The sequence below is a fragment of the Drosophila virilis genome, unplaced genomic scaffold (genome assembly GCF_030788295.1).
Source record: "Drosophila virilis strain 15010-1051.87 unplaced genomic scaffold, Dvir_AGI_RSII-ME tig00001170, whole genome shotgun sequence".
Taxonomy (NCBI): Eukaryota; Metazoa; Arthropoda; class Insecta; order Diptera; family Drosophilidae; genus Drosophila; species Drosophila virilis.
In genome coordinates this window covers 1,716,544-1,742,305 of record NW_027212828.1, presented here as the reverse complement: position 1 = coordinate 1,742,305, position 25,762 = coordinate 1,716,544, and the positions used below count along the sequence as shown (strand labels likewise).

The 25,762-nt window shown below is 34.9% G+C and overlaps 2 protein-coding genes across 5 annotated transcripts in view; one reads left to right on the top strand and one right to left on the bottom strand.

The window, feature by feature from the left end:
* The window catches only part of LOC6635274 (calcium/calmodulin-dependent protein kinase kinase 1), a 37,419-nt gene extending 13,170 nt beyond the window's left edge, over positions 1-24,249 (bottom strand). For 2 of the 3 annotated variants that reach the window (XM_002058741.4, XM_032440775.2), the window contains exon 1: positions 24,040-24,249. The gene's annotated coding sequence lies outside the window, so the exon portion shown is untranslated. The remainder of the gene's footprint in view (positions 1-24,039) is intronic. The other variant, XM_070210800.1, reaches the window with a different exon arrangement.
* LOC26531841 (uncharacterized) lies at positions 2,270-12,000 on the top strand. Of its 2 annotated transcripts, XR_011417102.1 has the most exons (4): positions 2,270-2,343; positions 9,171-9,295; positions 9,369-11,114; positions 11,853-12,000. XR_011417102.1 is itself a non-coding variant. In XM_015169325.3 (3 exons), exons 2-3 carry the CDS (start codon positions 9,292-9,294, stop codon positions 10,460-10,462), a joined length of 1,098 nt encoding a protein of 365 aa, XP_015024811.1. In that variant the 5' UTR covers positions 2,270-2,343; positions 9,171-9,291; the 3' UTR covers positions 10,463-11,817. The 2 variants fall into 2 exon arrangements, 1 of the variants encoding a protein (XP_015024811.1); XM_015169325.3 differs by lacking the exon at positions 11,853-12,000 and having other exon boundaries at positions 9,369-11,817.
* Positions 24,250-25,762: the final 1,513 nt, after the last annotated feature.

The following is a 25,762-nucleotide window of genomic DNA, read 5'->3' as shown; positions in this document are numbered from 1 at the left end:
GTAGCAGGAGTTTTCGTTATCGCCTACAATTATGCTGAGTCGACTTGCCGAGCATGATTTTGTAGTGTGTTATTTGGAGTTATTATTTTTAGCTTAAGCTGCACTAATATTGTAATTGCAATTCAGTTCTGTTCATACATCCAGCAAGCGCACTGTTTCTGCGCCACAATAAAGCAACAGAATCAACTCTGGGCAACCACTGGAGAACATAATCTTCAGAGACTTTGCCATTGTACCGTCTGTGAGTGACGGCGCACGCGAGAAATTGCTTAACTGGCGTCCAACAATGAATTCGCGATCCACTGAAAAAATAAAATACCCAGAACAAAACGAGCAGCAACAGCCCAAGATATATGAACTTGCAAAAGACAACGCAAACCACAGTGGCGGACGGTTACTTTAATTTTTGAAAAGAACACACACATAAAACAAAAAGGCATATAAGAAGAGTGCCTATTTAAAATTCATGTTATGGAAAAATTACATGCAAAAATTGTAATCATAAGATCGTTTTAGCTTGCTTGTAAAATAAATCTTTGTGAGAACTATGTTCAACATAGAATAATACTCTTCCGAGTGTTAGTGAGCTAGAAGAATTAGTATCCAGCTTACACAAAAATCACGTTGAAACAATGTTAAACAAACGAACACGAGAAATAGTGGTCCGACAAAACTTAATACAAAATGTGCCGGTGCACATGCAAGTCAGGCTCAATTGGTTGAACAAAAATTAAAAGATTTAAAAAGCAAAATTGCCAACACGTCTGCGACTGTAACCAAAGTAGAAATATTAAAAGACATATAATGCAACGAAACATTAGATATTGAGAAGTCAGTACTTCACTTTAAGGGAAAATAAGAAACGTACGTTTCATGACGAAAAGCCGCCCATACAACGAATAAAATGTTTTGAAAACTATTCAGGAAGTTCCAAACATTAACAGGCACTTTATTATTAGAAATAAAACAAAAGGCCCTGCTCATATGGTGCTGTGTTAGTATGACACGCCACTGAATTTTAAAGCCATCATTAACAGACTTGACTTTGCATACGCTAAAATGAACTATTTATCTAATTTAGTGAGGACTCTGCGCCAAGGAAGTTTGACCATTATAAAGAACTACGAGGAGATGAAGCGTACACTAACGCTCCCCATTAATAAAGCAAGAATGACGTGCGACAGTACTTTGGTTGCATCTCTTAACGAGAAATACAGAACAGATGCCTTGAGGCTATTTATTTCTGGCAGAAAAAATTCTTTGAGCGACATATTTTTTGGCACGTCCTAAAGACCTGCATCAGCTCTGCCAGACAATAACAAATCGCAAGTAGGTAAAAGCATATTTTTCAGCAAGCAAACGCTGAGAATAACATGCCTTTCCCAAAACAGGACCTACCCCAACCTATGGACATTGACAAATCAACCAAAACCCCTCAAAAAGAGCAAATAGTGGCACTGCAAGGTACACGGGACCAAAACAGCAAAGAGTAAATTACCTTTCGCAGAAAGAAACCCGACTTTTATATCATTCTAATAGAGCTTGTTTATTTTCACATTTACATGACTCTGGGAAATGTAATTAACCAAACGTAAACAGCCTGCTGCAAAAGGACACTCTCGTGTCACGAATGCAATGTAAGCAAAACTGCTTTTCGCAAAAGTAACATGGAAAATCCATTTACCAACCACATGATTGTACAAAATTCAATGCCTGCTACCAGAAAAAAAATTCCAATGTATATTTTTGCTATTTTTTGTTCAATGCTTCGTTCAACACGTTTCCTTACGGCTTCTGCTTTTTAAATTAATAGTCAACTTCAACTATTTTGGAAACTATTTACTTACTGCAGACGACTGGTAGCTGCTTTCAATCAATTTCGATCAATTTCTGACATTAAAACGGATATATCTAGTGGGAATTCTTCTGTCCACAATTGATTGGTTTTACATATTCGTTTCGCATTACATTAGCTATCTATATATATTTTAATTATTTATTTATTTTAAATTTGGGAGAACTATTATTGTTCCGTAAATTTTACGATTTCAGAGAAATTTTTTATTTTTCTCACCTCTTTATTGTTATATCACACTGAATTGTAAAAATCTACGAATGTCACGAATGTTGACGCTGCGCCCCGATAACTACCATGGACCGCGCTTCTGAAAAGCAATGCAATATGCTATTGCCTTCTCTTTTTTAGAACGTAAACTCGTCTGGCGAGCCCACATCTTAGCTAAAGCAGCTAAATACTTGGAAATACTCAAAAAACTGGACTGTGCGCTAAATTTAAATCGATGAAAAATTCACATATTTCCAAATTGTAGTAATAATAAGCAGGTAAGATCCCTCTGCAATATAATTATCAATGATGCCTTATTTAGTGACAGGTACAAGAAACTTTTGAGTTTTAATAGCGTCGGCGTGTTCTGCGTATTATTTAAATTTGCAATGCTGGGTAATATTATATATATACAAAGGACATATTAATTTTCCTGTTTTTGTCGCCTTACTGTGTTTGTGGTTGTAGTTGGCTAGTAGTTACCAGCTATTTTGTTCATTGTTCGATCTGAGTGAATTTTCTTTATCTTGAGTGTTTTTCCGCATTATCAATGCCTATAAACCATTCAGTTTTATTTTTGTAGCAACTGCATATCTGAAATTTTAATTTTTATTTGGCTTATTATTCACCAACACCGTGCTTTCGGTACTGTTAATATGGAGAAATAATGCCTTTAATAAGCTAATACCCGTTTGGTGTCGCCGAATTCTAATTACAACTTTTTTATGAATGAGCACGAGAGCACAATGACAGACTTCTGCACTTTTTAAAATTGGCGAAGATAACATACTACATCTTAGAATAGATAAATATACATTTGCGCAGTCTTCAATTTATTATTTGTGTAAAAGGTAGCAAAAAACCTAATGCGGCTGGATTAGAAAGAAATTAATTCATTTCCTATATACAAAAGTCCATTACTTTTAATTAGCCTATGCTCACATTTAAGGAGATATATTTTTACAATTAGAATGTAAGTGACATGTAACAAAGAGAGATAAAAAGTTTGTGATTTAAGAAATATAACTAGTTGCCTTCAATGCACTACAACAACTACCCAAGACATTAAGCCGAGCAATGTAAGCTCTCTAGGCTACGGGGACATATTTTACAAGAAAAAAGAGTAAAGTTCATCCTTTTTCTACTTTTCATAAGGATTAACAATGGTAGATTCAATATTCCTTAGCCTCGAGTTAGAGACCTTAGCGATCATAAATCAATGAAAAGATTTGTATGTACATGGCATCAAATTCAAGATGGTGCCCGACTGAAATTCATTAGAAGAAACACTAAGCAAAAACAAAGAAGTAATAGGTTCTAGTCGGGAGCTCCCGACTAGGGGATACCCTGAACCCTCTTCTTCTAGCACCACATGCAAATATATGTACTATTCTAGAAATTATATGTCAACTTTGTTTATTGTAGATCTTATTATTTACAAAAAATTCCCAAGCAACAGGATTTGCGTAGATTTTATCGATTACTTAGAAACGGAGGAAGTTATCGATTATTGGAACCAAACTTGATCTGCGCAGGCACCAGGAGGACTTGCATCTAAAATTTCAAGTTTGTAGCTCTAATAGGCTCTAGGATCCTTGCGCTCATACATACAGACAGACGGACATGGCTAGATCGAATCGGCTATTGATGCTGATCAAGAATCTATATACTTTATGGGGTCGGACATGTTTCCTTCTGCCTGTTACAAACATTTAAATTTTGCACAAAAACAATATACCATTTTTAGTAATTTTTAATGGGTTTAGGGTATAATAAGTGTTGAATCTTCATATTGCAAGTAGGGTCTTGAATTGCAGACCAATTATAATCTCGATTGTAGATCAGAAAAGAGAATGCAAAACGTAGATGCAAAAAGTTGTAACAATATTATTTTATAAATAATTTTTTTAACATCGTAACGAACGCATTAACAACAAGTAAGAGGTTCTAGTCGGGAGCTCCCGACTAGGGGATACCCTGAACATATCAAATACATATCTATATTTTATTTTAGAAGCTATATGTCAAGTTTGGTGACTCTGGCTCTTATAATTCACCAAAATTGCCCAAAAAACAGGATATCGATATCGATATTTATCGATTGCTTGAAAACGCAGTAAGTTCTCGATTATCGGAAACAAACTCGATCTGCGCGGGCACTAGGAGCACCTAAAGCTAAAATTTCAAGTCACAAGCTCTGATACGTTCTGAGATCCTTGCGTTCATACATACGGACAGATGGACAGACAGACAGACGGACATGGCTAGATCGACTCGGCTATTGGTGCTGATCAAGAATATATATACTTTATGGGGTCGGAGATGCTTCCTTCTGCCTGTTACATACATTTGGATTTTGCACAAATACAATATACCCTTATACCAAAGACAATATAAACATTAAGATGAGCAACGCCCATACATTTGAATGCGACGCTAAATTTCTAGCCTGGCCTTTCATCTGGCCTTTGAGGCTTCGTACGGCATGCCTGCCGACTGTTTGTCTCCAAAGACCAGACAAACGAATGTTGAAGTCGCGGCTTGCTGATGCTGACACGAGCTACGAAGTTTGTTGCCTGCCTTCAGCAAAGCTGGTCGATGCTGCTTTGCGTCGCTTCGTTTTCGAAGTACATTGAGCAAAAAAGTTTAGAACTTACGATCGACGCAAGTGCTTGTGAAATGCATGCTTTATTTAAATGATATATTACCCTAGATATTAACGATTAATTTTACAGGAAAATTTAAGAACTTATATAATTTTTACAGAAGTCGCTTCTTGTGCAATAACTATGTTAAGAAAATAGCACACATAGATTGATTTCACTTTTCTTTTTGGACGGTGTTTACTCGAGAAAAGTTCTTGTCTCAGCCAATAGCGTGCGTGCAGCTTTCGTTGTATGCGTGAATTATACATGCATAAGAACCTTAAAGTATATATGTATGTGTTGTTATTCACTGCTCTGGCTTTAGCTGGCAAGAAATTAGTTTTGTTAGTTTTCTAGCGCAAATCGTGACCTATCCCAAATTTGGGTTGATATATGAATGCATTTGGTGTACTGAGGTTGGCTCCGCAGAAAATATGTATTTCAAAGTCGATGCGAATATTTACATAATTTCTTTAAATTAAATTAATATTATTTTTCTTCTCCAATTAAGAAATAAAAGAGTGCTAAAAATACAATTACATTCCAAGTCGACTCGAAGGTCATATTTAGTTATGACCCTATTATAATTATAATGGCCTCCTCGCGGTGTTCCCTGCGTACTTTTTTCTTTATCATTCGAACAAAAAATAATAAAATAAAAAAAATAAAAATTATTTAAATGTATCTTTGAAAATAACAAATTTGCACGTTTATTTCCTTAATTTATTTTGTATTACTTAGAAATAATAATAATTTAATTAGTAATTTGAAATATAAAAAATTACATAAATATTTGCATCGACTTAAAAATACAAATTTATTTGTACGGAGCCAAACTCAGTACACAAAATGCATTCCTATATCAACATAAATTTTGGGTAGGTCGTGATCTGCGCTAAAAAACTAAGAAAATTGTTTCTTTGTCAGTGCTTGTGAAATGCATGGTTTATTTAAATGATATATTACCCTAGATATTAACGATTAACTTTACAGGAAAATTTAAGAACTTATATAATTTTTACAGAAAATTGTTTCTTTGTCAGCAAGAGACTTTGCCAGAGCAGTGAATAACAACAAATTCAAATATTCTGTTATATATGAATATTCACACGCAGACAAACATAATTGCTTGCACGTCCCTCATAGAGCCGAAGCTGATGCTACAGATTTCGTTTTCGTTCTCAATATTCAATAAAACAAGCTGCATAGTAGCATTTTGTTGTATGGCGTAACTTATCTTAGTGTTTATAATGTCTTTGCTTATACCCATTTTTAATGCGTTCATGGTATAAAAAAATTCCCTTGGCAGGGTTCGAGCTCGCAAGTGATCGCATTACTTTCTGTCGGCCACACCAGAAAAACAAAACTTTCCCCGGTAGGGCTGCAACTTGCGATAGACCGCACCACTTGCTATGCCCCTACTCAGCAGCCACACCAATATTTAAGTACTTATGATAAAAAAGGAACTAAAAAAGCATTACAGAAAAAAGTAGCAATTACCATGCTACTGAATGAATGAATGCGAAGCAGACGCGCATGAATGTGTGTCGTACATGTATACAGAAATTCTTAAAGTTTCGCAGGCTGCCCCATCCAATTGGACAGTTACATATAACTTTGGTGTTTTCTTAACCGACCTTTATGAAATTTTCTACAGTATACGGTATTGTACCATAAAATATTTGTGTATTCTGAGAAAGTTGATTGCATTTAAATTGTGGCTCAAATTGGTTGGCAAACAAAGTTATTAACTTGATTTATAGCTGTGGGGTGGTAGCGAACAGGTGGCGATAGTTATAAAATAAAAGAGACTCTAGCTTTTATTGTTTACCCAATTTTCCCAAAAAACAGGATATCGATATTGGTTTTTATCGATTGCTTGGAAACGGGGCAGGTTATCAATTATCGGAAACATAGTCGATCTGCGCAGGCACTAGGAGATCCTACATTTAAAATTTCAAGAGATCCTTGCGTTTATACATACGGACGGATGGACGGACATGGCTAGATCGACTCGGCTATTGATGCTGATCAAGAATATATATACTTTATGGGGTCGGAGATGCTTCCTTCTACCTATTACTGTTGGATTTTGCACAAATACAATATACCCTTATACCACTAATCAAACAACGTATAGACTGGACATGAGTACCGGAAAGCAGTCACAAAATGTATCGGAGGCATCTGGTCCAAACTCGCGAGTAAGGGAGTAAGATATACATATGATGTATTTTTGAGCCGCTTACTCTACAGGAAAGTGCTTAGCGCACTCTCTTCCATATGATTTGTGCGATAGAACGGCAACGCTGTTAACTTTTATCTCATTCGCACTTACTCTCAGCTCTTAATGCTCTCTCTATGTTTAGGGATCGTTTCAATGTGTGTGTGTGTGTATTTGTCCGACGAGCAAAACTGCGCACAAATTCAATTTGTCTCAAATGCTGAGGCATTTCTACCCTTTTGAAGGCACGGCTAATATGAAATAGCGAAAGGGTTTACCACGTCGATGCGAAATTCTTGCATTTTAGCTCGCTATCGTTGGTACCCAAGCGTTGCCATGTGTGCATTTAAAATATTTTGGACTCGCTATTCACGCATACTTGCATACTTTGTATATGAATATAAGCATTTATGCGCTTTGCCTGTTGCTTGCCTGCCTGCCTGTCCCCGATGCAAATTTAACAAGATTTTAGGATTTCTGATTTTGGACCTCTACACACAGACCCCCATTAAAAAAGTCTGTGAATGGGCAGATCATGGGCGCAAAGAAAATATCATTATTGGCACGCGTCTGACGCGCGCCCTTCTTTTTAATGATTTTAAAGGGTTTTATGACAGGCTATTAACGATCAGAATGTATAGCTTGCGTCTGGATCCTTACCATTTTCATTGCCTTTTTATACATTTGTACCTTTTGCGGCTGCAAGCCCACCGCAGGCATGCCAAAAAAAAAACAAAAACAGTGTCAGTCGCCTAAATTTAAGCACCCATTGATAAAAATATCTCTGCCTCACGACAAACATTTGATCAGCTCATTCGCACACATTTGTGAGTGTGTATATGTGTGTGTGTAGAGCTCGAAATTCACAAATGCCAAAAACTTCAAATTTTGTCAAATTTGCATCGGGCAGGCAGACAGGCAACCAACACGCACACAAGCGCATTAATGCTTCCATCCATATAGAAAAGTGTGTTAGTGTGCGTGGTTAGTTCTCATGCACACATGCCAGCGATCAGGTATCCTTACCCCTACAACAAGCATGGAAAATAGCAATTTTGCACATGAACAAACCCTTTAATAATTTCACACAACTGCTTACTTGAAAGAGTGTGCTTCAATTTTTGGTCTTTCTTAAATTCTTCGACAAGCCAACGATGAATTACCCTGGCAGAAATACGACTAAGATATTTTTGTATTTTAAGCAAAATAGGTCCCTACAGAAAAAAGAAAATAAATATAAATATTTTGTTTAGGTCAATTAATTGTGTATTAAATAAAATTTGATCAAATTCTTCTCATCATGCCTGACTGGACGAAGAAATACATGATAGAGCATTTAAATGTGAGTGCCTATTGCTACCACAGGCACAAAAGGCACACAATTGAAGAAATAACCTCTGGCGACAAACGCCGCGATCTACTTGTGCGCACATCCACACAATACAAACATAGGAATGTTTGTAGATCTCGGGGAGGGAGAAAGAGATGGACGCAAGTGCGCAAAGCAATGAGCGAGGCACATGCATACACACATATGTTTTTGGGCTGTAAGGATTTAAAAATGGCATACATACATATATTAAGAAAACGCATCAGCCGCGACGTTATGCGTTGAGCGAGATGCGGCTTCATACTGAATGTTCGGCTTTTGAGGCCGGCGTTCGGCTGCCAAGTTTTTAGTTCTTATAGTTTCTGAGATCCTTGTGTTTAAACATATGAAAAGGCAGACAGACATGGCTAGATCAACCCGGCTATTGATGCTGATCAAGAATTTAAAAACACTATGGGGTTGGAGACGCCTTCTTCTGCCTATTACATACACTTGCACAAGTACATTATATCCTTTTTACCCATTTTCAATGGGTTCAGCGTATATAAAAATCCCAAGACAATACTTTATAATTTCATTCATTTAAATTTTAATGGGAACGGCGGACAGACAAGTATAAAAACATGATTGGATGGACTGCTGATGTTGATTAAGAATTTAACATATCCACAAAATCCACAAAACCCTAACCGGTTTCAGATCCATATATAAGAACTAAAACATTTTACCCCCGGGTGTCCGACTAGGGGGTACATTGAAAATAGAATAGCCAGTCAAGCGCGAAAATCGATCTAGTTTAAAAAGTATATAAATAACATGACTATACATGCTTAATACCAATTGTTTGGCTTTAACAATTTCAAAAAGACCACATTCAATTTAATTTGAAAAATAATCTATTTTTAGATCTCTTAATGCTTGCACATACAGCATATATGTTCTATATTTGAACGTACGTTCGTTTTACGTCATTCGGTATTCGGCTTTTCAACAGTAATCGTCAATAAGTTTATTTACTTGTAAAAAAATGTGTAAGTATGCCAAGTTTGTATACTTTATTAATAGCGAATGTATTAAATAATTTTTACATTTTGTCCCATTTAGTGGTAGTGATGAGCCATTGGAGTTATATTGCTTTATTGCTGTTGTGTGTAGCAGCAACATTACAATCCATTGAATCCAGTAAATATGCAAGCAAGCCTTTTTCTCGACACGATAAATGGACGCAAACTTTTAATGGAGAGTATATCCCGATCCAATTTTATAATGCTATGAGATCAGCGGAGGCCTCTAAGCAATCATTACAAAACCAACTAAGAAATTTTTTGGAGCAATTACAAAAAAATCTAACGACGTCTACTTTGCTATCTCTCATAGACAATACCCAACAAAATACAGAGCATCAATTAACAAAATTATATGAATTATCGGTGTTTTTTTATACAGCGGCCGACGTGGCTAGATTTTTTGCCCGAGATTCTGAGATTTTCTTCGAAATTGCCAAGAACTCAAGTTATACCCTGTTGCTACAGCTTCGCCAAATTCCAGCAACTCAACCTACTGCTATTAAATTACTACTAACCAATTATTTTGCGGAAATGGAATTTTTTCATGTAATGTTTTCCGAGGTTATTGACGAAGCACTGGAATACACACAGAACATATTATTCGCGACTCAAAAGACCTTTACATACTACGCAGATGTTCAACGATTTATTTTGCAAAACTGGAAATTTAAGTGTGATATAGGCTGCTGTAAAGAATACATGGAATTTTCCCAACTTTATTCGTCCCAAATCTTTAAATGTGCCGCCGGACACGGTCTTGACGTTGCATTTGACGTGTTCGCCATGACTGAGCTTACTAGCAAATATGTTATGCGGCAGCTTGAGTTTCGGATTCAACGACTCTTCAACTGTTTTTATTTTGGAAATTATGAAATTCGATGTAAATTTCTTCAAAATGCTGAACGTGACTTTGAATTATTATTTAGTAAAATTGAGGAGTTGGAAATATTTTTTGACATTAAAATAAAAAATGGTCGCGTTTCAGCACTTAGAGTGCGACGTCAAGCTCAAATTGAAGAAGGTGTGTTGACTGGAGTAAAATCTTATGATGCTTGCATACCTCAAGACTTTCCACATAGTCAAATGCATCAGAGCTTAAAGCGATGTTTTTATAATATAAACGAATATTAATAATATCGTAATGCTTCGAAAGAATCAACTTTTCTACCACCAATTCAGAATTACCTTACAAAATACATACATACATCAATTATAATTTCAACATGATTTCGCTTGCTTCAAAATAAACATACTCGTTGCCTGATAGTACTTCCTGGCGAGAGTTTTATTTTGAGTACTTACGTTCTTATTGCTGTCAATAATGTACATTTACAAAAAATGGGGAAAACATTTTTTATGCGGTGATAATAGATATTCTTTCCAGAATTTCACGTTATTGGCAACTGATATTACACAGTTGATGTTTAATAGAATTTATGTAAACAGCAAACATCATCAATGTAGTTTTTGCAATATTGCAGAAAATATTTTATGTACTAACTATTTGTTATACTATTTTATTTACTGACATTTTCAACCATGTTATTTTATTCCCAACAAGTCGTGATTGTTCATTTACAAATTCGGAAGTCTTACGATGAATGCGTACAAGGAACAGGCATACAGCATAAATAAAAACGTATCGATAATGCACAGAGCATAATATTTTTATTAAGTTTTTGATTTCAAAAATAAATTTAAATATATTGAGTGCGAAAAAAAAACATGAGGCCGAGAATCTGCTTTAAACTTGTATTGAAAACCCAAACAGAAGAAAGAGCAGGTGACTTCGACACGCCAAAGATAAAATCCCTCTCTAGCCCTCAAAAAGAATACTTATTAAAGAGCTTAATGCTATACTAGACCGATAATAATAAAATATGCTTATATATAAGGGTCACGGTAACACTAATAAATCCCGGGATTTGTCTAGCTATACTGAAAACAAAAATCTTGTTGTTGTTACAAGAACTTACTTTTTAATTGATCGTTGTTCTGGCTGCACAAAATAAAACACGATTTAAATGCGATATGTTTATGACTGAGACTTGTTTTCGTAGATACAGACGTAAACCGGGCACGCCTTTGTATATGCATATGTATGTATGTATATCAACTCGGTTATTGATTCTGCTTAAAAGTATACATACATATATAATATATTAAAAATATAAATATGTACAATTTATGGGTTCGGGGACGTTTATATAATACGCAATTAGTACCAGCACAGATTTTTTTCCTACGATCATTTTCAATATATCAATAGAATTTCTGAACTCCTGCACTATACAAAATGTGCAGTGCGCCCAGAAAAACTACATATGTTACAACGCAGCACAATAAGTATACTTCTTTGTAATAAAAAATCGAGGACTTATTTAATATTTGTAAATAATAAATTCAACATTTTACCGACCTGGGTTTAGCATATATCCCATTAAAACAATCTATAATAAGTTGATTTTAATAAAAGACAAATATTTTACTTCCTTATTATATTTTTATGTTTTTTTTTCAGATTTTTGGGCTAGTGCCAATGAAATACAACATTTCGAGTACATAACTTTTATATGCAGTAGTCTAATAAATTTACGAATAAGATTATTAATCTCACTGTTAATAAAATGATAAAATCGAATCGTATATTCTAAATAAATAGACTTATTCTCCAAGCAAATCTTAATGCGATTGAGAATATGACCCATATTAGACATATAACCAGAACCATTAGCTAGTAGAGTACGAAACCTCTGGCATATTGATATAATTGGTGTTATGGTTACATTGCAGCAATCATGCAATTGTATAATTCCCATGTAAATCAAGTCTTCCACAACATGACAATCGCTTTTATAAATACGTTTCTTATCTGTAAGCTTCGTTTTCCATTGTTTGGAATCTACTGCCAGATCGAAAAGATTTTTATTTCCAACGTTGCATGCCCATTCAATATTCTGGGGAACACCAGTCAATTTGTTTTTGACGTTTTCAATATTTCGTAAAACCGACCGAAATGATTGAGCAACATTAAATTCGCCAACTTCATCTAGCTCAGATATAACATCACCAAACAAGTTGAAGATACGAACTAAAAAGTCATTGTCGGGACTCTTCTGTATATAACTGATGGGTTCAACCATAACAGCTATTAATTTGATTATCACATTGCCGCTTTGAGGCCACTTTTCGTATTCATACACCGCAGTATTTTTTACAGATGCCATTAGGCCAACTAATATTATGAGCTGAATAGCTCGAGATAGGCATCCCATTGCAATTGATTAAGTCTAAGTACTGTCCGAACAGTAGATTGAACTGTATTTGCTAACAAACTCTTTAGGATGAACGAAACGAACTTCTTTCTGAATTCATACAATTTACATAGAAAACAACGATTTTTCAACCGGTTTTATTACGTGCTCCTAGTATGCATTAAAAAAATTATTCTGCCTTTTTAATTATCCACACACCAATCACATCTTATAGCCCTAGTTAATTTGGTCCACTCTAATCACTGATCGTACTTCAATGTATATATGTACATATATATTTGTTTTAAAAAAATGGATTTTCTGATGAAGGCCATGTGTATATAAATATATACAAATGGATTATTAAAAGCAAATATGTGTATATGTATGTATGTACATATGATTGTGTATTCGAATGCAAACTGGAATTCGGATTTAAGGCAAATCTATACTACATTAATAATTAAAAGGGTAAGTAGAGAAAAATGGATTTGCTAAAACTTATAACTTTCAACAACATACGCCAGAAAATGTACTAGGTACGTACACATGTACATAAACGTGTATGTATATGTGCCTTATCAGGCAAAGACAAAAGTTGAAACAGACGAAATCGGCATTATATACTTTTTAATATGAATGCAATCTAGTATAGATAGACGCTGCAGCCTATTCAAGATCTTGCGAAACTGCTGTATAACAAAGTTTATATTATAGCAATTTGTAGACCCAAATTTTCCGTTAAAAAAATATTAATTTAACGTTATGGAATTATTACTCAAAAAATATATGTAAACTTTTATTAAAAGTTGAATGTGTGCCTATAAACTTTTTGCCAAGTTTAATGGGTTACGTTTAGCGAAGGCGCACTGTGCTTATAGCAAGAATATGAGTTTAAATAAGTACAAACAGTTGGTCAAGTAATTGTTTGCAAAATGAAAAACATCACACAAATTCATTTTTATACCCTGAACCCATTAAAAATGGGTATAAGGTTATATTGTATTTGTGCAAATTCCGAATGTATGTAACAGGCAGAAGGAAGCATCTCCGACCCCATAAAGTATCAGCATCAATAGCCGAGTCGATCTAGCCATGTTCGTCTGTCCGTCCGTCCGTCCGTCCGTATGTATGAGCTCAAGGATCTCAGAACCTATAAGAGCTAATGACTTGAAATTTTAGATGTATCCTAGTTCCCGCGCAGATCGAGTTTGTTTCCGATAATCAATAACTTACTCCGTTTCAAAGCAATCGATAAAAATCGATATCGACACCCTTTTTTTTTTTAGCAAATTGGGTAAATAATAACAGCTAGAGCCACCATACATGATATGTTGCTTCTAGAATATTATAGATATTTCAAGTATCTTTCATTTCATACCTATCGCTACCTCCCCGCTACCACCGCAGAGCTATAAATCAAGTTTATAACCCAACTTTTATTGCCAACCAATTTAAACCACAATTTAAATGCAATTGATTTTTTCAGAATACACAAATATTCTATGGTACAATAAGATATTGTGTTTTTAAAATTTCATAAAGATCGGTTAAAGAAAACCAAAGTTATATTCAACTGCGCAATTGAATGAGGCAGCAGCTTTAAGAATTTCTGTATACATGTACACACACACATTCATACGCGTCTGCTTCGCATTCTAATAGCATGGTAAAGGCATCTTTTTTTTGTAATGTTATTTAATTCCTCTTTTTATCATAAGTACTTAATTGTTGGTGTGGCTGCTGAGTAGAGGAATAGCAAGTGGTGCGGTCTGTCGCGAGTTCGAGCCCTACCGGGGAAAGTATTATTATTTTTTTTTTGCTGGTGTGGCTGTTGAGTAGAGTCGACAGTAGGTAATGCGGTCAGTTGCAAATTCGAGCTCTGCCAAGGGAACTTTTTTTATTAATTTATTTGGTGTTGGAATAAGAGGGTTCAGCGTATCCCCTAGTCGGGAGCTCCCGTCTAGAACCTCTTACTTGTTAATCTTATATTTTACCGACTTAAACTATTTCTTCTTAATTTTTTCTTTGCATATAATTATTATTCTAAGTATTCTTTATAGATATAAGCCAAAAACATAACAAAATTCAAAACGTAAATGTAAAAAAAAAACAGTCAAAACTAAAATAAGGCAAATATTGCGTTGTCAAATAATTCTTTGCAAAATGCAAACTATTACTATATACATATATACATAACTTAATCTAGGAAGCAGCCATTGTGGTACTAATATTAAGTATATTGGCCATTAGCATCTATTACAGTCCGCAGACGACAAAACATTGATTGAATAAGGTTATGCAGGTCATACATTTCGAGTGCCTCTGTTTATTGGGGTTTTGGGGGTCTACGAAGTCAAACTTTATTGTGCTCCTTTTTTTCTTTTAGCTTTTTCGCTCTATCAGGTGTGGAAGCGCAATGATACAGATTTCGTTTTCGATTAGTTTTGCTGCTAGTGTCATATTCAGCAAGCCATGACTTCGGCATTAGTTCGTCTAAATGAACAGCATTCGGGTGCCATGTCGTGCGAAATCGTAAAGGCCAGTTAAGGAAGCCAGGCTAGAAATTTTACGTCGCATGCAAATGTATGGGTTACTCATCTTAGTGTTTAGATTGTCTTTGGCAGCATGTTGTTGTATGGCGTTACTCATCTAAGTTCTTAGATTGACTTTGCCTGAACCCATTAAAAAGGGGTATAAGGGTATATTGCATTTGTGCAGAATCCAAATGCATGTAACAGGCAGAAGGAAGCATCTCTGACCCCATAAAGTATATATGTTCTTGATGAGCATCAATAGCCCAGTCGATCTAGCCATGACCGTCTGTCTGTCCGTCCGTCCGTCTGTCCGTATATATGAACGCAAGGATCTCAGAACCTATAAGAGCTAGAGACTTAAAATTTGAGCTGTAGGTCCTTCTGGTACCTAAACAGATCGAGTTTGTTTTTGATAATCGATAACTTAGTGCGTTTACGAGCAATCGATAAATATCGATTCATTTGGTAAATATTAAGAGCTACAGTCACCAGACTTCTTATGCAATTGACTTTTTGAGGATACACAAATATTATATGGTACAATAAGACATGCTGTAGAAAATTTCTTTAAGAAAACCCCAGTTATGTTTTACTGCGCAATTGGATGGGGTGCAAAATCCAAGAATTTCTCTATACATGTATACACACAATACATACATACATACATACATACATATACCAATAGCATTGCAATTGCGATTATTTTCTGTGCTGCTATTTTAATTCTTTTTTTCTCGATAATATTTAATTATTGGTGTAGCTGTTGAGTAGAGGCATAGCAAGTGTTTCGGTCTGCTGCGAGTTCGAACCCTAGCTGGGATAACATTTTTTTTTCTTTGGCTGGTGTAGCTGCCAAGGGAACGTTTATTTTTTTAAATTCATCTTTATTACTTCAAACGTTGAGTGAAATGCTCTTGGTGTTGGAATGAGAGGGTTCAGGGTATTCCCTAGTCGGGAGCTCCCGACTAGAACCTCTTACTTGTCATTTTTATTGTGCTAAGAATTGAGAAAGATATCTTCAAATCAATTCAAAATATATATGTTTATGTATTCTAAATTGGCTGATATAGCCTTATTTCGGTTGCTGTTTCTTCTAGCCGTTACATTATAGAATATGCGTTTATCAATAACTTTAATGTTGCTCGACCTGTAAGAAATTTGATGAGTGTTGTAGCAACCAACGCTTAAAATAATCTAGAAGTTTGTATGATAACAATGAGATTTTTTCAATAACCTACACAATAAGTTTTCTTTAAGAAAACATTGACTTAAAATCTATAACTATCAATAGACTGTAGACAGTGAGTAGTATCTTTAAATCGAAGGTTAAATTTTACAAGCTTTAAGCTAATTGAATAAAGAACCAAGAATTGAAATCAATAGCGTCCACCAATGTAAGTCTTGTGGAGATACTTTTAAAACCGAATTATAAACGTCCGCTTATTTCACCGCATTAGTCGCGATTTTTCCACACATGCATCTCAACGCGCTCCTACATCACGTAAGGTAACAACAATCAAACTTTCAGCTTCCTGGCTTTTATGGGCTGCTCGTTGATCAACATCAGCTTTTTAAATTGTGAGGCGCCCACTAAGGTAGCCACCCAACAGTTAATAATTATAGTTATAGGATATAAGTATTGTATAGTATGTAAACATTGTATTAGTAATAAGACCAGTTAAGGCAATATGCCGAGGTATTGAAGCTAATTAATTGAAGCTGATCGGTTGCTCAACACTGCCTTCGAGAGTACAGCTTCAATTCGGCGGCGAAGAGCGAAAGCTCCGAAGCGAGGCTGTGAAAGCTCGCGGCCGAGGCAAGCGCACAGCTCGCTAGCGAGCGAGCCGGCACTTTTTGGACAACGTTCAGAGTGAGTACACGTGTCGAACAAGGAGCGCGAGTGATATCAAACAAGTGTACAGCGGAGGGCTAGGGCTCCAAAGCAGTGCGGCAGGGTCCCAGTTTAGCAAGCTCAGTGGGTTAGAAGTGAATAAAACTAGTGAATAAATTGAATGTAATTAAAGTAACGACGAGAAAATGCTGACTTTCTTATTCTGGGGCGGTCACATACATGTACTAAACATCGGAAATATCCGAGGTTCACCCTAACCTAAAGGGCTATTGTGTTTGGTGCGAAGCTAAGGCCCGGCAGTGCAGGAGGCGCGAGGCTGTAGCCGGCTAGTGACGGAGATGCGAGGCCAAGGCCCGCTAGTGTAGTTGGTGAGAGGCCAAGGCTCGATAGTGTAGCTGGAGCGAGGTTACTGCCCGCTAGAATAGGTAGTACGAGGCTGTGAGCTAGTGGAGTAGTTTTTGTAGACATAGAGAGAGAGGTGGGTTTTGGTCGGTACGTTCACTACATTCACCCCCCCCCCCCCTCCACCTCCCTTAAACCCTCAATCCTAGCGAACTTATAAATGTCTTGTTAGTCGCTGGTGAGACTGAGTCGCAGTACCCCGGCCAAAAGGTTCCTTACAAAATAAAGATTAATAATGATTTTCTGGGCATACCCGGTCCACATAGTTAACTTAAAATGTAAGATACAAAATTATATTTAACACACATATTTGAAAAAAAAATGCGATTGACCTTTGAAGCATGAAGCGTGAAGCATGTATCAGATCAATTTTCCTGTAAGTTTAAACCGATCTACTCTTAAAACTTTTAGCTACCCAGGAGACAAATTTCCGAATAGTCTCACACAAGTCTTAAATGAATTTTTAAAAGAATTTTTTAAGATAGCTTCGCGTTTACCATTCAAAAACTGCGGACTTTGCAAAAATTGTCTGACTAATATTCACAATAAAACTTGCATACAACTATCAAAAATCGCTGAAACAGGCATTTATTGCATGTTGCGAAAAAGAGACCTGTATTTTTCAAAATGTTTGACATTCATTCTTGGCTATGAATTCGAACACGAAACTTCAACCACCGAATTTTTGACATTTCACAATAGAGGCGTGAGTTGTACGATGAGTGTGAAGCACTCGTAAAGTGAATTTGAAAAGTATTGTGCAATCGTTTTTATACCCTGCACCCATTACACATAGGTATAAATTATTTGTGCATATGTATGTAACAGGCAGAAGGAATCATCTCCGAACCCATAAAGTAACTATATATATTTTTTATCAACATCAACAGCCGAGCCGATTCTGTCTGTCCGTCCGTTCATCTGTATGTCTAAAAGCAAGGATCTCAGAACCTATAACAGCTAAAGATAATTTGAAATTTTAGCTGTAGGTCCTTCTAGTGCCTGCGCAGAAAAAGTTTATTTGCGATAACTCGCCTCATCGATAAAAATCGTTATCCAAACCCGTTTTTTGAGCAATAAATAATAAGAGCTGGAGTCACCAAGCATAGTCACCAAGAATAGTATATATATATATATAATGTATCTTTCATAATATAGTTATCACTATCTCCCCACTACTACCTTATAGATATAAATCAAATAAATAAAACAATCTATAGTTCGATTTGGCTGGCCTCGCGTTTAGGTCAGCTGGCGCAAATTGCAAGAATTTCTGTACACATATTCACACACACATCCCTGCGAGCCTGCTTTGAATTCTATCGACAGCATTGCAATTGCGATTGTATTGATTTCTGTTCTGCTATTTTAATGCGTTTTTTTTCTCATTTAGACTCAATTATTGGTATGGCTGTTGAGTAGAGGCGGCGGCAAGCAGCATGGTCTGTTCAAAGTTGGAACCCTACTGAGGAAACTATTTTTTTGGCTAGTGTGGCTGTTGAGTAGAGTCGGCAGCAAGGAATGCGGTTGCGTGTTCGAACCCTGCCAAGGAAAGATTTTTTTTAAGTTCTCTATGTTACTCTAACGAGCGCGTAGCGTTAGTTGCATTTGGTGTCGGACAAGGGTTCAGACAAAGACAATACAAACACTAAAAAAATAAGTAACGCCATACAACAAAAAAAATACTATACAGCTTGATTATTTGAAAATTGAGAACGAAAACGAAATCTGTATCATTGCGCTTTCACAGCCGGAGAGCGAAATATTTAAAAATAGAATGTACTCTCAGCTTCAGAGCTTCTCAGCTTCAGCCCTCATAGGGCTGTGCAAACAAATATGTTTGTACGCGTGAATATACAAACATAACAGCACAATTGAATGTGTTGCTATTACTGCTCTGACAAAGTCCCTGACTGGCGACAAAATAAATTTTTTTAGGTTTCTAGCGCTGATCATGAGCTCTGCCAAATTTGTGTTGACATATGGAAGCAAGTTTTGTAACGAAGTTGGCTCCATAGAAAATATGTATTTATAAGTCGATGCAAATATTTATATAATTCCTTTAAATTAAATTAATGACATTTTTATTCCTCCATTTAGACATTTGTACTTTATAATTAAAATAAAAATAAAACAGTAAAATATATCTTTAAAACACAAATGTGCCCTTTTATTTCTTAATTGATTTTTTATTTCTTACAAATAATAATAATTTAATTAAGAATTTAATTTTATCGTTAGTATCTAGGGCAATGTATAATTTATATAGAGCATGAATTTCGTGGATTAAGCAAAAGTACTATTCATCGGAAGTTCAAAACTTTTTCGTTAAATATACATACAGTCACGGACAAGAGCATTGGCAATTTAGTATTATTAAGTCTTATTGTGATTTTGTCCAATATACCGTCCAATATTTAATAATTTTATATTTTTATGCGATTATTAGCTATTCGTGGAAGCAATTCAATTATTTTTATAAGCATTGGTGCCATGGTTAATTTTTAATAATTATTTAATTCCAAGTACCCGTAATTTTATAGGGACAAAAGTGTTGGCAATTTTCAATGTAATGTTGTTATTTAAATATTATTTTTGATATGGTTAGACTTTTTCACGTCAATGCAAATCTGCACGAACCGTTATTTTAAAATAAAAAAATATTAGAAAAAATTCTTTAAGGATAAATTTATATATTTTTTTGCATTCGGACGAGCTTACGGTAGAAAATGCTGAACAGCCGCCCACTAAAGGATATGGGTTATCATTTCGCCAAAATAATACGTAAGATCAAGAAAACCCCAAAAATTGGTTCAGAGGTTAAAGAAGAGACTGTTAAAGGAATTCGCTTCAAAACTGTACAGAGGGTACTAACCAAGGCTGAGTGCAATGCGAGAATTGCAAGACGCAACCACTTATTTCGAGTATTAACTTATCGAAGAGATTGGCATCTGCCAAAAAGTTTAAATCGAAGCGTTACTGGAACGATGTTCTATTCTCCGACGAAAGCTAGGTTAATATTTTACGCTCAGAAGACCGAATTAAAGTATCGAGAAACCCCAATAGGGCATACAATAAAATGAGATGATATTAAACTTAATACTTTTGTCCGCGACTGTAGAAGGAAAATGGGTACAAAAATATCGGTGGTATCTGGTCCAAAATTGCGGGCAAGGGAGTAAGATATACATATGATATCTGTTTATTCGCTTACACGACAGGAAACTGCTTGGCTTACTCTCTTCCGTATGATTTGTTCGATAGAACGGCAACGTTATTTATTTTTATCTCGCTCGCACTTACTCTTAGTGCTCTCTCATGTTTAGGGATCGTTTCAATGTGTGTCCGACAAGCAGAAATGCGCACAAATTCAATTTTTTCAAAAGTCGGTGGCATATCTTCACTTTTGAAGGTACGAGTAATATAAAATAGAGAAAGGGTTTGCCACGTCGATGCGAAATTTTTTCATTTTAGCTCGATAACGTTGGTACCTAAATCTTGCCATGTCTGCATTAAAAATATTTTGGACTCGCCATTCACGTATACTTGCATATTTTGTATATGAATAGGGCAATAATGCGCTTGTGTGCCTGTTGGTTGCACACACTAATTTGTATGAATGGGCAGATCATGGGCGCAAAGGAAAATTTAATTATTGACACGCGTCTGACGCGCGCCCTTCTTTTTTATGATTTTGGGTTTGAATTGATAAATGATAAATATATAATGGCATTGTGATGAATTATACATATATATGTATATAATAGTATTTATATTTATAATCGATCCTTTGTATTTCGTATATTTATAGATTTTAATTATTAAACTAATTTCCGCTGGTCTTAAAATCATTTACAAACATAAGTGATCTGTCACATAACCTATGTACATATGCAGGTGCTAGTGCTTGCCAAACGTTGACCCTTTCGGCCTAACAGGCTGCTTCAGGTAATAAGGGGTCAATATTCATTCATCAACCGGACCCGTGCACTATGTCACATAACTGTCGATAAGTTAATGCTTTAAGTTCTTGTAAAATAAACTTATACATACCCAGCATGTATAAGTATCAATATACTCCCTAATTTTGAGCAAAATACTTTCTATATAGGACTACTATATCAAATGTTGGGAGAATAAAAAACTCTTAATTGCTAGCCTCTAAGTAATAGCCTCGAGATTTTTATCGATGTTGTAGAAAATGGTAAAGTATCATAACCATAAACAGCTGATGTATCAACAGCTGATAAACATGACGACATCTCCAAAAGAGTACCTAAAATGGAGCCCTTACTTCGAGAGCGCAGTTTTAAAGTTTTGGAAGAAAAACTTTGGGGCACTTATGTAAATAAAAACAACTTGATAAGCTGTTTATTTAAGGAAGCGGTACTTTTGCTCTATCTCTATCTCTATATATAAAACTGTTCTGACTGCATGACTAATTGTTAATTAACGCACCCGCCCAAGCCGGAAGAGCGTCCGCAAGTGGAAAAAATATGAGACTCTAGTCGGGAGCTCCTCTTCTACAAACACCAAATTCAGCTCGCGCTACGAGCTCGTTTGCTTCGTAACAGCCCACACTATTTGCAACTGCCTTCAATAAACAGTCACTCCAACAATTGAGTCGTAATAAGAAAAAAAACTAATTTAAATAGCAGCACGGAAAACAATACAATCGCAATTGCTATGCTGTTTATTAAATTCAGAGAAGGTGCGCATGAATGTGTATGTGTGTGTATAAATATGTATACAGAAATTCTTGCAATTTGCGCTAGCTGTAACTAACACGTGCCCAGCCAAAACACAAAACTTTTGTGTTTTTCTTTATCAATCTTAATCAATTTTCTGCAGTACATATTAATGTGCTATTGTAAAATTTTATACTCCCAAAAAGACACTTGCATTGAAATTGTTGGTTTAGGAAATATAAATTGGTTTATTAACTTTATTTATGGCTATGTAGTGGTAGCCGGGATCGGAGATAGCCATTATATGAAATATGCTTGAATTCATATACTATTTTAGAAGCTACATGTCAAGTTTGGTTCCTTAACTCTTATTAAATTAATTTGAGCGGAAAATCCATCCAAATAGGGATCAAGGATTTGATGAGTTTCTAGTTGATATTCAATTCTAGGAATCTTATTGAAAACTCATTCCTAGCTTCCTCAATGGGAAATGCGTATCAAAGATGTGTTGACAAAAGTTTTTAGTTCGATCTGATTTGCTTCAAACTTATTTTTAAAGCCCTACTTAAGAACCTAATGAATACGTGTTTACGTGTGATTTTGAAAAAAACGGAAATGGCTTTTTTCAGATCTTTGTGTAAATTAATTCAGTTTCGCCAATATCTGAGAGTTTTGGATCTTAACTACATGAGAGAAGTTTCGAATGTAAGGTCGTTTGCAAAGTTCTTCGAGAAAATGAATTTCCAAAACCGGAAATTTGGCGGAAATTTTCATATTTATTTATTACTATCGTATTTGCTTCATTCTTATTTTCAAAGATCCTTGTGAAATGAATGGAAAATGTGGGTCAAAGGGTTAATTAAGATTTTAAAAAGAAATGAAAATCAAGATGGGCGGGTAAATTTAAATTTTCCGCGGACGGGAACTGGGTGACAAAGTAATTTCTAAAATTTGTAGCCCAAAATTTTCCATGGGCAATTTCGGCCAAAACCCGCTGGTATAATAAGCCGATGTTTACATATATTTTTTTATGTGTAACCAAACTAGTACCTGTCAATTTCAATTATATTTAAATTTTCTTAAACGGTACACTTACTACATATTTTAAAGCGGTACATTCGTATTAGTTGTGGCCTTTTTTTAATCTATATTAAGTTACTTTATTTTTTACGATTTTATAAATAAGTATTACTGAAAAATAAATTTATGGAAATGCGTAAGAGGGTTTTTTATTTTAATAGTAAGAATATGCACTTATGTACGTACATACATACAAACACTTATATGGCTGTAACTGTGCAAAGGCATTGTATGTATGTACCAATCAAAACAAACGTCCGTACAATCGTAAAAAATATTCAATCGTCAAAGCTAAATACGACGACAACTTCATAGACATAAATATGTATATGTATGTACGTACATACATATATACAAATTGGTACTATGTCCGTACTCATATACATACTTACATATGTATCTTTAGAAATGATATGTATGTATGTATGTACATATATTTACAGTATGTCAAGAAATTGTTTTTACATTAGAAAAAAAAAATGATGTACATATATGGATTTTACACCTACTCACAAAGTACATCATTCGCAAGCCACTGTATGAATTTATTTGGTCATTTGGAATTCCAATATTTAAAAATTCAGTTTATATATGAATAAATGTAGTATGTATACGTATGTACATTTTGTTTTCACATGGCCCTACAGCGTTGCAATGCATATTCATTCATAATGCACGTAATTTATGTACATACATATGTATATACAATAAGGATTTTCATATGTACATATGTATGTATGTATGTATATTCATGCATTCACACAATAATAAAAAATTTGTGTGTACACACAATATGAATATAATTATAATAAAAATTTAACTGCATTATTCAGTATAAATTTAACACACACAGACTATTTACAGATAGAGCTAATTTATGTTTTAAAACTCTTACTATATAAAATTGATTTGTTCAATTTTTTTGTAGAAAATTAAACCACATTACTCTATGCTTGGTAGAATCTTAAAAAAGACTGAAAGGATTCGTGTTGTTTAGTTAAGCTTCACGTAAAAGTTAAGTTAAAGGTAGCTTTTAAAGCTTTAATTTCTGAAAAGCGAACTCCGAGCAATTGCGACGCACTGGCTGTACTAAAATCTTTGAACATTTATGTATGTATGTGTATCTTCAAAGATCCATTACCTTTCACACATATACATATACGTATGTATACATACTTATACACAACACATATTTATAGGTACATGTCTTATAATATAATATATAATAATAAAAAAAAATATATATATATATATATATATATATAATAAGATTAGTATATATTCCTACATAGTTACAAAATTTTATTTGAACTCGTATGTAAATAAATATATGTTGATAAGCTATATATTTATATTTATGTAATGGAGCGCGCACAATTTAAACTCCATTTAAGCATATACATATGAATATTTGCAAATAAATGCATCAATATGTAGCCGTACATAAATGTACGAAATAGAATTGATGATATATTAATCGACAAGTCATTTTTATAACTTTTTAATCAATATACATATATCAAAATCAATGCATTACACACTTAATAAAAATATCTTTGTGTTAGTTTAATTATCTGTTACTTCTATAATTTCTCATTTAAATTTCATATAGTATCAACATCCAATCAAGAATTAGCAACATAGTACCATCAAGAGCGTATGTATGTGGCTATCGATGAATATTTCTTATTCGATAATAAAATACATTAGAATTAAAGCGTTTGCTACTAAAGCTACAATAATTTTATAAGAACACTATGTGACACATTTTTTCATTCTAATGATGAACATAAATTTTCCTTTGCATTATTGTTGTAGATTGAAATGCGCTATCAATTGTGTAGTTTTGAAAGTATTTTCGAATGTATCGGCACATTGTTTTTGGCTTGTTGCCATTATTTAAACCTAAAGCTCCATACTATCACTAACCAAACAACATATAGACTGGACATCACATACAAACAGCGTTGTCACAAAAAGTATCGGAGGCATCTGGTCCAAAATCGCGAGTAAGGGAGTAAGATATACATATGATGTATTTTTGAACCGCTTACTCTACAGGAAACTGCTTGGCGCACTCTCTTCGATATGATTTGTGCGAGAGAACGGCAACGCTGTTAACTTTTATCTCGCTCGCACTTACTCTCAGCTCTCAATGCTCTCTCTATGTTTAGGGATCGTTTTAATGTGTGTGTGTGTGTGTGTATTTGTCCGACGAACAAAACTGCGCACAAATTCAATTTTTCCCAAATGCTGAGGCATTTCTACCCTTTAGAAGGCACTTAAACGATCGCTAAACATAAAGAGAAAGCATTGTTGGCTGAGAGTATTTGCGAGCGAGATAAAAGTTAACAGCGTTGCCGTTCTATCGCACAAATCCTATGGAAGAGAGTGCGCCAAGTACTTTTCTGTAGAGTAAGCGGTTCAAAAATACATCATATGTATATCTTACTCCCTTACCCGCGATTTTGGACCAGATGCCACCGATACATTTTGTGTCTACTTCTGGTACTCATGTCTAGTCTATATGTTGTTTGGTTAGTGATACTATCGTGAGTTAGAAGGCCGAAAATGAAAACTCTGCAGAAAATTGACCTATGTCATTTCCACAGAATAAA